This window comes from Ursus arctos, unplaced genomic scaffold (genome assembly GCF_023065955.2).
Source record: "Ursus arctos isolate Adak ecotype North America unplaced genomic scaffold, UrsArc2.0 scaffold_20, whole genome shotgun sequence".
Taxonomy (NCBI): domain Eukaryota; kingdom Metazoa; phylum Chordata; class Mammalia; order Carnivora; family Ursidae; genus Ursus; species Ursus arctos.
In genome coordinates, this window is record NW_026622875.1 from 50,710,158 (window position 1) to 50,726,444 (window position 16,287).

Sequence of the window (16,287 nt, forward strand, 5' to 3'; positions counted from 1 at the left end):
TCCTGGCCTAGCTGCCAGAGAGAACTTCTGGAAAACACGGTGCCACTTTCCTGCTACCGCCCCCCTATCCTAGGGAAAGAGGGGTGGCCTGCCAGGATGTGAGGCAGGACTCAGGGTGTAGGGGCCGCCACAGTCTCAAGACTGGCATTCCTACCTCAGCTGGACCTGAGCAACAGAAAGGACAGGCTCTCCAGACCCTGGCATTGTCTATCGGCAGTGCCCTCAACTGTGGGTAGCACCACAGCCTCCCAGAAGAGTAGGGCCGGGATGCTGGCTGAACAGGGTCCCAGAGCACCCCCTTCACACCCAGCTCTCACTCCCCTCTCGAGTTATGCACAGGGCCTCGCACAGGAGCCCACCATGTGAACCTGGCCCTCAGCACCTGCACCTCACTCTCTGGGGGACGCTGGGGGCTGGACAGAGATGGTACTGCCACCGACACAGTGGACTCGGGGAAGACACCAGAGCTGAGGAAATGAGCTCAGGGTCCTGCCGCAGACAAGGTGTGTGCACCATCAGGACCAGGCAGGATAGGCCACTTTGTCCTCCGGCCCCACTCTCAGCTAAGTGCCAACCTCGGAGGATGCCGGGATCTCGTCAGGCTCCGCTGCAGCTTCAGTGTCACTGAAGAATAAGGATGGGGGCGGGGAGGGGGGTGAAAGTACCACGACCCCATCATGTGTGACTACCAGGATGGCATCATTTTTACCTCATGAGGAGAAAAGCTCAGGATGAACTCATGGTCTGCGTGGGGGCTGAGAACCCCCCTTTCGGGCAGGATGGAGAAGGCCGTCTCCCTGTCAGGGTGGTACTTGAGGCTGTCCAGGCTGAAGGTTTCTCCTGGCATTAGGGGCTGCAGGTTGGGCTTCATGGTCTGCCAGTGGAAGGGCAGCTCCACGTGCCTGTGGGGGCAGCAGATCCAAGGCCACGTCCCAGTTTTGCCAGGACCAGTCTGCCGACCCCCTGCCCAGCTGGGCCCCACTCCAGGAGTGAGCGAAGGACCCAAGAACAGGAGGTGGGGGAGCACGTGGGTCAAGGAGGCTACGCTGGAGACCTCCTAAGAGAGCTTCCCTCTCTCCACTGCAGCAGTTGGGGGCTGGAGCCACGGTGACTCAGGGAAAATGGTAAACACAGGGAATCTGGCTCTAACTATGAAGCTGCAGATATCTGGACCACTGTCTGCAGTGTCTCCTACCACATGAGAATTCCAAAGTTTGCCCCCTGGACTCCCCCCCTACCCTCCTCCACCCCTCCAGCTGTGGCCTCCCAGGACAGCTCTGTCCAGAAGGGGATGTGCCCGCCAGCTCCCAACAGAGCCGTGACAACTCCACGGTGGTGGGGAGGCGGGACTCCGGCAGGCTGCAGACGGGGAGGGACGGCAGATGGGTACTGCTCATCAGCTCGGGTGACAGACACTTGCAAGGCCTGGGGTCACCAGGGAAGGCGGTGCTCACAGGATGGTCAGGAACTGAACCCACTGGTCACAATCTGCCTGATCCTGGAACTTGGGATGGTTGCCCCTCATGGGAAGGGCAAGACCTCTCTGCAAAACTGTTCTGGGCTAAGGGTACTCCAGGATGACCTAGAACAACACTGTCCCACATAACAGACCGCAGCAACGGCCGTCTTACATATCTGCTCTGTCCAATATGATGGTCACAAGCTACACATGTGGCTGGTACTTCAGATGTGACTGGTGCCACCAAAAAAGCAAAATTAGAACTATTTTAATAGATTTCAATTTCAATAGCCACATGCGGCTACCATGATGGGCAGTGCAAATCTGGGTTCTTCCACCCTGTGCCCAGATTCCTTCCTGGCCCTTGGAAGGAACCCCCTGCCTCACTGGGAACTCCAGGCCAGGTGCAGAAGGAGAAAGGGTGCACATCGGAGGGTCTGGCACAGGGTCACTCACGTAGCATTTCTAATAATCAGCTGCTTTCTAGCTGTGGACTGAAGGTTCTCAGGCTCAAAGCGTATGAAGTGCTGGGCTGTTAAGTCTGTGAGCTCTCCAGGCTCCGGCTGACTTTCTTCCCCAGAAATATAGATCAGATCCAAAGCAACCAGCTGCCCAATTCCTGACACAGTAAGACAGTAAAGTTTCACCGGGGCTGAAATCAGGACTCTGTGACCAAAGGCTGTCACAGGATCCATGCCACCATCCACGTGCAACTGGCCTTGACCATGACCCCAGGAACAGGGGGCCATCCGCACACAGATCCTGCACCCATATCTTCCCAGACTACAAGGAGGTGATTTTGATAACCTGGCACATAGCGGGCATGCAGTTAATGCTTGTTGGGTGAAACTGGATGGAAGGATGGACAGAAGGAAGGAAGGAAGGAAGGAAGGAAGGAAGGAAGGAAGGAAGAAGGGCATCTTGGGGAAGTCCAGCAGGATGCCCCTTCTGGCTCCACAGAACCTGGGGTGCCTCCGGTCATTTATGTGTAAGTTTGTGGCAATTCCCCAAAGGAGATCGGGGTGAGTTTCAAAATGAAGAAATCAAATCAAAATCTAAGAAATCAAAGACTTCACCCCAGGTTTCCATCTGTCTCTCACTAGAAGGCTCCTTGGGATTGTCCCAAAGGCCACAATGGCTTGGGTCTCCAACGTCTGACCAGAGCACCAGGCCCCAGAGCCTAGAGGCTGCAGCACCCCCTCAGTGTGGCCCCCTGAGATAGGGTGGCTATGCCAAGGCTAATGCAGTAGCTTCTGGAGTCAGGGTACCCACCCGCACCGGCCCCAGGCCTGGAAGCACACACAAGCCCACCTACGGTCACCAGCTCCTTTATCTGGCAGTTGTCACACACAATGACGAAGGTCTGCTCTGCCTTTTCTAGGCTCGTTGGGAGGAACAAGACCTGTGGAGAGAAGGGCTGCCCTGTTACCTCCCATTAAGGAGCTGCCCTCCTCCTCCTCTGACACACACCCTCTCCCCTTGTCCTCCACTTCTCACTTCCCTCCCAGCTCCCCCCCACGCCCCTTCTCCCTAAGGCCAGGGGGTTCCACCAAGGCCCCACCCCAGAATAATGCAGGAAGCATGTTGAAAGGCATGAAGAAAAAGACTGAGACTGAGACTGAGCTACAAACAGCTCAACACATGAACACGTTTAACCTCATCCATGATAAAAGAAATGCAAATGAAAACCACCCAGAAAAAGTTTTCACTCTACATACGGACAAAGGGCAGAAAGCCAGCAATCAGAAATGCAATGATAAGATAGCTGAATTTTCTTCAAAATAATCTGGAGGGCAGGGCTTGGCTGGAAGAGACGGAGGGGCGCAGATGCGATGAGTTTGGCCAAGAGTTGATAAATGTTGACTGGGTGCTGAGAACACGAGTGAGTGTTAAACTAGCCTCTCCCATTTTTGCATATGCTTTAAAATACTCATGACAACAGGTTTTCTTTCCTTTTTTTTTGGTAACAGTTTTTCTTTTACATTTGATAACACACTGTATTGGCAAGGGTGTGAGGGAACAGACACCCTGACATACCCACATAGTAGGGATTTGGGCAACGTGAACCACAATTCTGACCAGCAGAGACCCCGGAGTCGGCAAATCCACTTCCAGGACTAGAACCTGCCAACAGACTCACAGCGGGACAGAGTGATGTATGGAGTCCCTGAAATGGCCAGAGATCAGAAAGGATCTTCGCGGCCAGCAGCAGGGGACGGCTGAGCTGAGTTACGGCGCACTGGTGTGGGGGGCTACTGCACAGCTGTGACGAATATGAGAACACTCTGAGACAGAGCAGTGAGTGGCAGGACGGGGTAGAGTGTGGGCAGCGATCTGTGGAAAGGAAAGCGAGAAGCAAGGGAAAGAAAGCACACACGCGGTTGTTCGCCAGGCACCGCGTTATCTGGCAGGGCGGTGAGAGACTGGTGGGGCTGTGGCCTCTGGGTGGGTGAAGAACTTGAAAACCACAGGGAGAAGGAGCACTTCGCTGTTCATCTAGTTGCAGCTTCTGAAGTTTAATCATGTGAATTTGTTTCTTGTTCAGAAAAATCTTTTAAAAGATTTTATTTTTTATTTGACAGAGAGAGAGAGCACACGAGCAGGGCGGGGGTGCAGGGGGAGGGGCAGAGGGAGAGGGAGAAGCAGACTCCACGCTGGGCAGGGAGCCTGATGTGGGGCTCGATCTCAGGACCCTGAGATCATGACCCAAGCTGAAGGTAGACGCTTAACTGAATGAGTCACCCAGGTGCCCCAGAAATATGAATACATTTTAAAACAAACCCCAAACAATCAATACACAAGGAGTGTCAAGGGGAAAACCCCCCCCTTGACTCCTCACTGCTCCCCGAAGAGTCCTGCTGCTCCCCTCTTCCTTTCCCTGGAAATCACAGGGAGATGAGGGGATATCCTGGCCTGGGCAGGGGTGGCCGGCCCCAATTCCTTAAAGCCACACCACAAGGTACTGACAAGGCCTGGAACAGGCAAAAGGACCCAAGCCACTCTCCATCAGCAGGTGAGGTCTGACAAAACCCTACAACACCCTGAACTGGCTTCATCCCAACCCCAAAAGCCAGGTTCTTACCAGGGATGAGATTAGCACAGACATGAACAAAAAGGCATTGCTCCAGGACTCCCAAACGAGATGCCATCAGGCACTTGACACTGGAAAGCAGCTAATAAAGGAAGCCTTCCTTTTCACTATGGCAAAGCAGCTCACAGAAGTGGTCTTCAAACTTTGCTGCACACTTGCAAGGCTTTAAAAATCCTATGCCTCAGGCAAACCCCAGACCCATTAACTCAAAACCTCAGGACTAGGGCCAAGACACCCGTGCGTTTGCAAGATTCTCAGGAGATTGCAATAGGTAGTTTGAAAACCCTACAGCTCTTGGCTCAAATCCCCTTCCTTAGAGACTAGACAGTTTTCACTCTTGAATGTCAGTGCCTCCTCCAACAGGCTAGCGAGGAAGGCCACATATGCCTGCGGCTCAGAGTCTGATCCCTGGGCTGGACAGTCAGGGAGGGTGAAGGTGTGGAGCAAGAGGGGCAAAGAGACAGCATCGTTTCTCAGACTGTGCTGGGGATCAGTGAGCAGGTGTGATGAGCCAAAGGGGCCACTGAAAGAAGCTGGTTAGGAAAGGACAAGCCCCACAGCCCGCAGACCCAAGTCTGAGAGCTTCTGTAGAGGTTCAGAATAAGGCCGAAGGAAGGCCTCGTTGACCATATAACTGAGGATGAAAAAGGAAAGAGAGGACAAAGTCACTATCATCCCCCAGGCACCAGATCTGGCAGGGGTGTGGGGAAGGTGTCCAAGAGAGACCAAAGAACCAAAGGAAGATTCCAGAGGCAGCTAAGATGGGAGGGACTCCCAGGCTAACAGTGCGGACACGCAGCATTGGGGCATCATGATGGAATGCTAGGGCTGTCTGCACTTGCTTTGTAAGAGGTGTCAGGAGACAGTCAAAGAACGTGGGAACCTCCCAAGAACGTAGGAACACCCTCCTACACAGAAACCATCCTGGAATGGGAGTGGATATTCAAGTCACAAAAACAGAGGCCAGTGACATCAGGTAAGCAGCTGTGGAAACAGCAATGTCCAGTCGTGCCGAGGAGAAACTATACGTCACGTCTAATTACCTACCTCCATACATACAGCCTGCCCCGGAGCCAGCTCAAACACCGAAGGCAGGATTCCAAAGGGAGGTTGCTCGACGAAGCCAACGGTTGCAACAGCCTTAAAGAGAAGCGGAAGATTACACAGGAGCATGGAAGCGATTGTAAAATCCAGCGCTCCCATTACACACTTCTCTCCTCCAAACATCCTATTTTGCAATCTGAAGGATTTTAAGGATCTTCCAGTACACGGCCAATGAAGAAACTGAGGCTCGCCCATTCCGCAAGCACTCCCTCCACCCTCCCTGGGCCGAAGGATCACAGAACACCCGTGAGGAGCTGAGCGCTGGTAGGAGGCAGGAGGAACACCACTGACGAGTGCTTCAGATATGGAGCAGAAGCGTGAGAGGAGGCCCCGCCAGGGAGGAGGGCTCCCAAAGCACAGTCCTTTCCCCACCCCAGCGCCCTGCGTGGCTGCCTCCATCCCCAGTCCACCCCCAGCTCTAAGTTCTGGAGTCGAGGGGAGCTGCCATTTCGCTGGCAAAGGAAGCCCTCTCAGCGCTCTGGGGACACAAACCCACACCTAGAGGACCCTGACAGGTAACAGAAGTGAGCCAGATGGGCTTGGAACACGCAGTTCTCTGGATCTATCACCTGTGTTCCAGAGACATAGTTACAGAGAAACAGATCTGGAAAATAACAGTGTGAGCACGCGATCCATGGGGCCAGGGCTCCGTATCAGCCAAGGGGCCACGGGGAATCCTGGCCCAGTGCTGCACATCTTCCAGTTTTTCTTTTCTCTCTCTCTCTCTTTTTTAAAGATTTTATTTTTTTAATTTCTACACCCACGTGGGGCTCAAACTTACAACCCCGAGATCCAAGAGTTACATGCTCTACCAACTTGGCCAGCCAGGCACCCCTCCAATTTTTCAGAGACTGGAAATGCAGAGTTTTAGGTGCAATCTCCCTAGTTTTAAATGTTGTCTCCCAAAAATGTTTTTGAGCATGGTGCCAAATAAATACGCACACAGAATTCAGCCAAAGAGCTGCCAACTTAGGACCTCGGATCTAGGAAAACATTTGCCACAGTAATGACTGAATGAAGGATTAAATGCAGTGACGCTTGAGCCAGGCTTGGAAGGATAAGGGAGGTGATACAAGCTGCCCAGGTGACACAGGTCTCGGTGGAGTGACAAGAACTACAGCACTGGTCTGCATACATGTTGATTATGGCAGCTGAGTGAGAGAGACGTTACACAATTCTTTTGTCTGTGTGTCTCCAATCACAGGTGCACTCTAGCAAGTTCCTCATGGGACTGGGGTGGGAGGGATTTTCTTGGATGGATTTGCTCTTGCTCCAGGTAGCAGTGTGCAGTCACTCACCCTGAAACTTGGTGGTGGCCAGCTCTTTTTGGGCATAATGCAGAACTTGCCGACACTGAAGCCCACGTTTTTGCAGATGAATCTGGTTATCTTCATTCCCCCAATGAGGCAGTAACCACAGTCCAACACTGGTGACACTGGAGCCATAGGAAAAGAGGCACAAAAGAAATAACATATCGCTCTGAATAGGCCCTATTGCCCTTGTTCACCTGAGCTCCAGCCAGAGCTCAGAGCAGCCGTGGAAGGATGCAGGGGCTCCGGCCCAGCACCTGGAGCAGAGAGGATGAATGGGGACATGCCCTGAGCCCTGCGCCTACATGGCAGCCACTGGTCTCCAGAACAACAGGAGTCTGTGCTCACTGTTGACACAGGCCTCAGCCAGGGCCACGCAGCATGGCCCTGGGGGCGGTGGGTCAGAGTCCTAATTTCCAGCCTGTGCCCAGCCGAAGAGGCTGGCTGCTAATGAGGGAGCCCAGCCAAAGCCAGCCTTCCCAAAGAAGCCACCCACGCAGCCACAGAGGGGACATCTGCTGAGGGCCCCAGGCACCCCTTCCTTGCCTCAATGTGGCATAGGCCCACTCGGGGATCCAGGAGTCAGCAAAGCCTGCGCTGGGGCTAGCTAGGCTGCTGGCCTCCTCTCCTGCTGTGTGCAATTCTGAGTCAGTCTCCACTGGGAAGGACAACAACTGGGGCCTGACATGGTGGAAGGCTGTATGGAAGCTGCTAGCAGGTGCCTCCTCAGGACCCAGAAACCCCTGCCCAGGAGGACCAAGTCATGTGCTGCCACAAAGGGGCCCTGAGAGCTGGCAGTCTTTACAGGGACTCAACCCTAACTGAATCCCAGGGAAGGCAGACCACACACACTCACACGTCAGCACTGGGGGTGGCCTCCGGGCCTGCAAGGGGATCAGGAGTGTGTGGGCTGACTGGGTCTCGACTAAGATAAAATCATCAAAATCCCCAAGACAGTCGGGAAAAAACTGGACAGTGTACTGGCAGGTCATTCCGGGAGCCACCATGCCGCCTTTTCCTGGGAACATCCCTGTGTGTGACAAAAGCAACAGATGAGGACCTGGGGAGCAGTCAGCCCCCAGGACTTGGGTTCAAGTGCTATGGGTAGCAACCAGGGGGCACAGGTAGACCCCATCACAGCTGGGCTGTTCCATGAGTAGATGCCTTTTGGGCCAAGGCCACGCTGATGGCAGAACCACCAGGACGTGCAAGGGGGACAGGCTGCTGGGGCAGGGAGTCCAGGTGAATATACCAGGGCCTGGGCAGGTGGTGGGGGAGAGATATGGTCCATCTGGAATAGTTAGGGGAGGCCATGCCTGGCCTGATGGCTTAGAATGTATTTTGTGGACAGCAGAGAGCCATTTGGGCTTCTGCGCATGGTTAGAGAGGGGAATGACATGATCAGAGCTATTCTTGGATAAAGCACTGTGTTGTGGAAGCTGGAAAGCCGGCTGGGAAGCCCCTACAATGGTTTAAATGAGGAATGAGGACGACCTGACTGAGGGCAGTGGCAGCATGGAGGGTGAGCAGAGGGCAGGCCCAGGGTCCAGAAGGGATGCCTGGAGAAAGGGGCTGGCAGGACTCAGAGACATCACCAGGAGGATGGGCTGGAGGTGGGCAAGCTATGGGCAGAGTGGAAGGGCCCCAGGGACTGCTAAGGGAAAGGTGGGCCCAGGCTCATCTGATGGTCAGGGGGGTCTGTGCCAGGAGCAAGCCCCACATACAATTTTGAGGTGGTCCAGACCACCACCAGGCTGACTCACCCAATCCCAGAGCGAAGTACGGCGTAGAAGGCGGGAGGACTCGCAGGTAGCGGCTGGTTGCGGTGGTGTTCTGCAGGGAGATCACCATCTGCCCAAAGGTCAAGGGGAGCTCTTTTAGACAGCAATGCGCACGGCCAAGTGATATGAGGCCCAGATTGACTACATGATATGGAAAGTGGGTACAGGTGTAGATGAAATGAGTCTGGGCTGGGGGATGGGCACCTGGGGATTCACCATGCCCCTCTATCTACCTTAGGTTGTATTGGAAAAAATAAAATACAAGGTGAACATGAAGCAGGAATAGATCTGACCTATGCTTTGCCCTCTTTAAAACAAGACCTACTGTTTGTTGAACATCTGCTATGTGCCCCCCAACCTCACAATAACCTGGAAAAGGTGGGAGCTATCTCTATTTTACCCTGAAGAAGCTGAAGTTCGAAGAGGCACCTTAACCAGTAAGTGATGGTCTTGAGATTTGAGCCCAGGACATCCAACTCCAAAGTCCTGCCTGCCTGGCATCTTACTTTGCTGACTTCTTCCCCACATATTCCTTTGGGCCACTTCTTCCCATGGGCTCAGTCAAGAGGTGCCTGTGGGCACCTGTATGATAGGGCTGTAATTGGGCCTCCCTCCACCACTCAACCCATGCAACCCCTATTAAATCCTGCCTTCTCTTCTCCCCGCCTCAGACTGGGAGACCCCCAGGGGCAAGGCCTGGAACTCACACACGGGCACTCTGCACAGGGCCTAGCACAAAAGAGGAGCTCAGTACACGAACACATCTTTTCCTTCTCTTTTGTGAAATATTATACTGGAAAAAATGTATAAATTATAACATGACAAAAGCCATGTTTCCATCACCCAGCTTAAGAAAAAACATTAAAAATACAGATGAAGCCCTCCCTCAGCCCTTTGCCCTCTACCAGATAACAGCTACATAAATGTGAAGTGTGTGTCTTCATACTTTTATTCATAGGTATATATTCCTAAGTCAACACTTGTCCATTTTTGGCCAACACAACATTTGCACCAATCCATCTGTGAAGCACAACCAAGTGTGGAGAGACCCATATTATGGTTTTAATCTTCACTTCTCTGTTATTAATAATGATGAGCATCGTTTCATATGTTTATTTGCTATTTGGGGTTCCTCTTGTATGAGTTGTCTGTCCATATCCTTTTACCATTTTGCCATTTCTTTCTCTTATTGATTTGTAGGAGTTCTTGATATACTCTGGGTGCTAATTCTTTATAAGGTATATGTTTTAAACATCTCCAAGTTTATAACTCATTATCTTTTGATGTACAGTTTCTAAAATTTCAATATAAACTCTATCAACTTTTTGTGGTTTTTGCTTCTGTTTCAAGAAATCTGTCTATAACTCCTATATTTTCTTCTTTAAATTTTGACGGGTGCCTTGGTGGCTCAGTCAGTTAAATGTCCAACTCTTGGTTTCAGCTTAGGTCATGATTTCAGGATTGTGAGATCAAGCCCGTGTAGGGCTCTGTGCTGGGTGTGGAGGCTGTTTAAGATTCTCTCTCTCCCTCTCTCTCTGCCCCTCCTCTCTCTCTCTCTCTCTCTCTCCCTCCCTCTCTAAAAAAAATAATAATGATAATAAAATTAAATTCCACTTGAAGATAAATAAATAAACAAATTTTGTTTGAGATCTTTGCTGTAAAGTACTTTGCTTAGGGTATGGAGTGAGGTAGGGATTAAATTATTTTCCAAATACAAGGATGCCATCTCAGTTTTGTCTCCTCAGGGGTGCATATGTGCATGGAACAGCCCGAGCAACAGCACACATAGTTCCCTCCGTCAGGCTGCTGTTCCCTCAGACACGAAGCCAGTTGCACCCAGTGCTGAGATTCATGGTCAAGGTGTTCATGGCACAGCCGCTCCTCAGGCCCACTGAGGCATTGAGAGAGCCTTGCTCCAGCCACACAAGGCAGACCTCTGACCAGTAAAATGTGCCAGCATTTTATGTGGCTTCTGAGGGGATGTGACACAAGATGAAATAGTAACTGTGCTCATTGGCAGACAGCTCAGTAACACATTCTCGGATTGTCTCTTCTTCCTTTCCTCAGTCCTCTCCGGAGATGCGTATGACAGCACATACTCTCGCTGCCCCAGACTCTGCTTTATGAGGCACCCAGGCTATGACAGCATCAGAAGGGTCCTAAGGCAGCAGACCGTTAGGATGCGAGTCTGGAGTTGGCTTTCCCGCCAGTCTGGTAGCAATCAGAACTCCAGCTGGTGGGAAGTCGGGTGTGATGACCCCTGGTACACAGTGGCATCACAATCACCATGGCTTTCACCTGCAGTCAGCTGAGATGAGGTGCAGGGGGAGGTCAGGCACTGGAACATGGGGCAGCTTTGGTGCTTGCAAGTTCTGGGGCAGTGATAATAATGAGGGCTGTAGAGTGCACTGGCTTTTCTTAACAGCACTGGAAGCCGCAGAGGGAAAAATGACAGGCTAAGGGCAGCAAACTGCCAACTCAAGGCCCACTGTGAAGACATTCCTTGCATTCCTGAGTTAGACACAATTTGCTCCTGGTGCGCACGCACACACGCACAGGCCCACATGCACTTCTCGCTTGCTTTGGCTTGCCATTTTTCACCTAGTATTTCTGCACCTATGTCTTTTTTTTTTTTCCCTTTCAAATGTCTTTTTTAAGTTACCAAAATATTGAAAGGAAACAAAAGAGCAAGTATATGAAAACTACAGCCCCAGGGCTTACCAGGTACAGGTCTCTATTCCCACCACAACCTTTCAGCCTTCACACTCACAGCCTGGGTCCCATCTGCCCCCAACTCAGGACAGAGAAGCTCTCTCACAGCTTCCAGAGGCTGGGGACTGGGAGTGTACCTATGTTCTTCAGCAATCTGGCGCATGTTTTTCATCGTCATAGCTCCTTATCTGGCTTTGGGGTCAAGGTAATATTAGGCTCTTAGTCCATTCAGGCTCCTCCACAAAATAATATAAACTGGGTGGGTGGCTTATTACAACAGAAATTTATTTCTCACAGTTCTGGAGGCTGACAAGTGCAAGATCAAGGCGCCAGCATGGTCACATTTCAGTGAGGGCCCCCCTTCTGATTCATAGCCAGCACCTTCTTATGTGTTCTCAAAGTGGTGGAAGGGGCAAGGGATCTCTCTAGAACCTTTTTTACAAAACACTAATCCCATTCATGAAGCCCCACTCTCATGACCGAAGCACCTCCCAAAGGCTCTACCTTCTAACACCATCATCTTTCAGGGCTAGGATTTCAACATATAACTTTTGGGGGACATGAACATTCAGACCATAGTAGGCTCATCACTTAATAATGAGGGTATGTTCCTCCTTTTTCTAGTGTCTGAAACAGTTTATATTTAATAGGGATTAGCTGAAATGGCTGGTGGTGTGCACCTGTAAAATGATCTAGGCCTAGCATTTCTTTTGCTAGAAAGTTTGTTTGTTTTTCAGTTATTTTCATCAAAGTTGGACCACCACAAAGGTAAAGAGTCAAAGGTTCTGAAAACAGAAATCCTGTTTTCTTCCCCTGAACCTGTTTCCTGCCATTTCCTGTAATACTTTTCCCTCCCTTTGGCTGATTATTTCAGAATATGTCTCCAAATGGCATGATACTTTTTCTTAATTTGTAAGCATTAATTACAGATGGATGATATGGACAGTCTCTCTCTACTCTCCCATATTCAACTCACCATATGATATGCCTTTCCTATCCCCCATCTTCCCAATATAAGTTATATCATACTACTTGGTTAGTATAGTAATTGATGTTTACACTATTGTCACTGTGTAAATGATATTCACAGCTGAGCATGAAATTGTCCCTTACATAATTATTGTCCATCCGGAGTTAATAATCAATTGATTATTTTGTTTAATATGTACTTATGAATAATTCAATCTCCCTGCTCTACTCTAATAATCTCTTCCCAAGACGTCCAGATGTATCAGGGACTCCTAGTGATGTCACCCCCATAAATCAACCTCTGCTAGAGCCTTCTGGCCTCTTCCAATCTGGGCTGCTTCCCTGCTATACCTACTGCTAACTCTCACCCAGGACAACCCCTACAACAGTTTGAAGACATGTCTACAAGTTCTCTGACACTCCTCCCATGGAGAGGTGAGGTGTAGGCATCTTCCCCCTGAATCTGGGCCAACAGTGAGTCACTTGTAACCTATAGCACGCAGAGGAAATACTATCTCTACCTATCCCAGGTGACTTCCAAGGTTAGATCGTACAGAGTGATACAACCTCCATCCCGCTTGCTGGGATGTTCACTTAGAAGCTCGGATGCTCACTTTGAGTTGCTACGTACCATCTGGTTACCCTGAGGTGGCCATTCTGCGAGGAAGCCCAGGCCACAGGGAGAACCGATGTGTGGGTGCTCTGGCCGACACGCTCCGCTGGCTGCTGACAACCAACCACTCTCTGTGCAAGTAAAAATGCCTCAGAGAACTCCAGCTCCCAGCTTTCAGGTCACCCCTAGGCACTGACTCTTTAGAGCTCAGGCCTCCAACATCGTGGAACAAGCCATTCCCATTGTGCCCTGTCTGAATTTCTGATCCAAAGAATCTGGGAGCATGATAAAATGGCTGTTTGAAGTTGCTAAGCTTTGGGGAAATCTTCTTTGCTGCAACAATCACTGGAAACCCACTTAACCATTAGGAATCTGGGGATTTCCTTCACCTCTCTCCTACGTTGGATCTTTCGTTTCCCACATACCACGCCTTCTTCCTTGGCTTACTCGCTTGTAGGAGAGCCTGTGCCCCAGGAGTTCCCTGAGGAAAGTGCATGGGACATACATTTGTAAAAACTTTACAAACTTGAAAATGTTTCTATCCTTAAACTTTGTAGTGTAGTTGGGTAAATAACATGTACAACAGTCATATGCCCAACAAATGCAAGGTGCATTTCTAACAGATATCACTATATGTAATACAATTTATATAATACACTGTGGCAGACTCTCTCTCTTTTTGGGAGGCTTGCTCTGGGGAAACCAGCCACTGGCTGGGAGGGGCGAGGAGGGGAGGGAAGGAGAGGGAAGGAACTAGCTGATGTGGCGAAGCCTCTGTGGGAGGCCCACAGGGAGAGGAACTGAGATCCAAGCTGAAAGCCAGCATCAACCACCAGACACGTGAGTGATCAGCACTTTAGAAACTTCTAGCCTCCAGTCTTCTGGTTAAGACTCCAAACATCACAGTAAAAATAAATCGTTCTCACTGTGTCCTGTCTGATCAGCAAGCAAATGGCTATTTTACTAAGTCTTGAGGCAATTTGTTATGTGGCTATAGTACTTGAAATACTGAATATATTAAAAGGGACATATATTAAAAGTTGCCCTTGAAACCACACCAGAAAAAAACATTTCAAGTACTTTTTTTTTTTCTATCAGATACTTTTAACCACAAATGTTGTTCTTAAGCTTCAGAACATAATACATCTGGGATATATGCCTTTCACTGTATAAATACTTAGAATCCTGCAACTGGACATCCGCTTATCGTGGAGATCTGACCCTGAGCCTCACTACAAAGCCACCAGATGCAGAGACTTCCAGAAGTAGAATTTGATTCCAAGATTCTTCAGATGACTGTGGGAGAAGGGAGCCACAAGCATGGAAGGGGAGGAGGGAGGGTGGGATTAGACTAGTACTAGAGGCATCAGTATAGTCATGATTTTAAATACTATGCAACTGTGTGTGGGCATTTGCATGTACACATGTGTACATACATATGCATATATACGGTTGGATCTATGCAACTGCTCTTTTTCTCCAGCTCTGTCCATTGAAAGGACCCACAAGCAATGACACCCTAGCAGCGAACAGCAGGTCTAGTGCTTAGACCCTGGTTTCTAAACACCCAAGTTTCTGTGTTCTCCACAAAAAGGAACCAGGGCCTCTTAGAAACTGATTCTAGAACTGGGACAAAGTGAGGACAAGATGAACCTGGAACATCTTGTAACACCGGAATGCAAGGAAGTGCTCAAAAAAAAAAAAAAAAAACCCACAAAGAACACAGGAGACTCCCACTGGAGAATACTTATAAGATTCCCACTGGACAAATCTAAGATAATTACAGAAGCAAAATGAATACTGTCATTTTAGGCTAGACTAACGTAACTTCATTATTTAGAATGATTCTAAGTAGATGTGCTCTTGAATATTGGCCAAGAAAATGAACTCTATGCAAATAGCTAGATTTTACAGTACTACTACCATACATATCTTGAAAAAGATAAAACAATCAATTAATCAAAGGGGAAAAACCCAATTACTTCGCTAAAATCGACCAAACGGATCTTTAAGATGTATGTTCCTGATTAGACCCATGCTGACCAAAAAACTGGGTACAAAATAGGTTCTAAATGTTTCTTATAATACTTATAATTCCCCTGGTGTATTTTGCTCTCCTCTACTGTTTGCTGTTCAGGTATATAAAGGTCATTATTCTGCCAATATCAAACCGACATCCCCAAATGCTTCTGCACCAGAGAATAAAGCCCTTCTGGTTAAATTCTCTCCTTTAGGAACTTTTGACCAAAATGGGAAGAGCTGAGAAATTTTCATGAGGGTCACGGTTCAGTCCTGGCCTAAGACACAGTTACTAACAGCAAACACTGGATGAATCACTGTTCCCAGACTCCAATTTTTTTCTCTCTCCTCTCAGTTATAAATTTGCTTTTGCCTTTGTTCGCTGACAACAGTATACTACCATTCCTCATATGAGCATGCAGACAACAAATTCCTCTGAATTATTCTTTGACAACATCCTTCTACTATTGAGTCTTCCAATCCATGAATATAGTATATTCAGTAGTGTGCTGGTGAATGGTTAATGGCAGGCTCTTGGGGGTGGGAGAAAGTCCTGATTTGATAGTATTTGTTAATTTCCATGGTGGAAATACTCCCACTGTGGTCGATTTCAAGATACCATCACTGAACATGGAGCTGGGGAGAGATGTGCATGGTCAGTTCTCATGAGCTACTATGACCTGGCTCCAACATACCACTGGGTATTTATCTATTCATTTATTTGGGTTTCCTTTAATTTCTTTCAATTATATTTTTAGTTTTCTGTCAACGTCTTGCACATATTTATTTAAATTTATTCCTAAATTTGATTTTTTTAATGCACTATAAATAGTATCATATCTTATAATAGTTTGCTCTGGTACAGAGGAATAAAATTGGTTCTTGTATATTGACTTTGTATCTAAAGACTTTCAATAAATTCACTTAATTTTATTCAATTCCAATAGTTTATCTGTAGACTTATTTGGATTTTCTAGGTACACAATCATGTCATCTGTGAATAATAGCTTTATTTTTGTAAATATCTTTGTTAAATTATGAAAGTTTTATCCTATTCCAAGTTTGAGAAGAGTTTTTAAAATTATGACTAGATATTAAATTTTGTCTGCATCTAGTGAATGAGTTCTCTCCCTTATTGTGTTCAGGTAGGGAACTCTACTTGTTGCTTTTCAAATGTGAAACTGACTTGGCACTGCTGGATCAAAACAACTTGGTTGTAATGCTGATCA

General features: G+C 48.8%; 1 protein-coding gene across 1 annotated transcript in view; it reads right to left on the bottom strand.

Annotated features, from left to right (window-relative positions):
• Positions 1 to 16,287, bottom strand: part of DLEC1 (DLEC1 cilia and flagella associated protein) — a 73,308-nt gene that overhangs the window by 23,147 nt on the left and 33,874 nt on the right. Inside the window, exons 7-13 of the mRNA XM_057315868.1 lie at positions 8,728 to 8,815; positions 7,821 to 7,994; positions 6,953 to 7,089; positions 5,598 to 5,690; positions 2,771 to 2,861; positions 1,916 to 2,078; positions 710 to 902 (exon numbers count right to left, since the gene is read on the bottom strand). Of these exons, the coding sequence (XP_057171851.1) occupies positions 710 to 902; positions 1,916 to 2,078; positions 2,771 to 2,861; positions 5,598 to 5,690; positions 6,953 to 7,089; positions 7,821 to 7,994; positions 8,728 to 8,815 (939 nt within the window). The remainder of the gene's footprint in view (positions 1 to 709; positions 903 to 1,915; positions 2,079 to 2,770; positions 2,862 to 5,597; positions 5,691 to 6,952; positions 7,090 to 7,820; positions 7,995 to 8,727; positions 8,816 to 16,287) is intronic.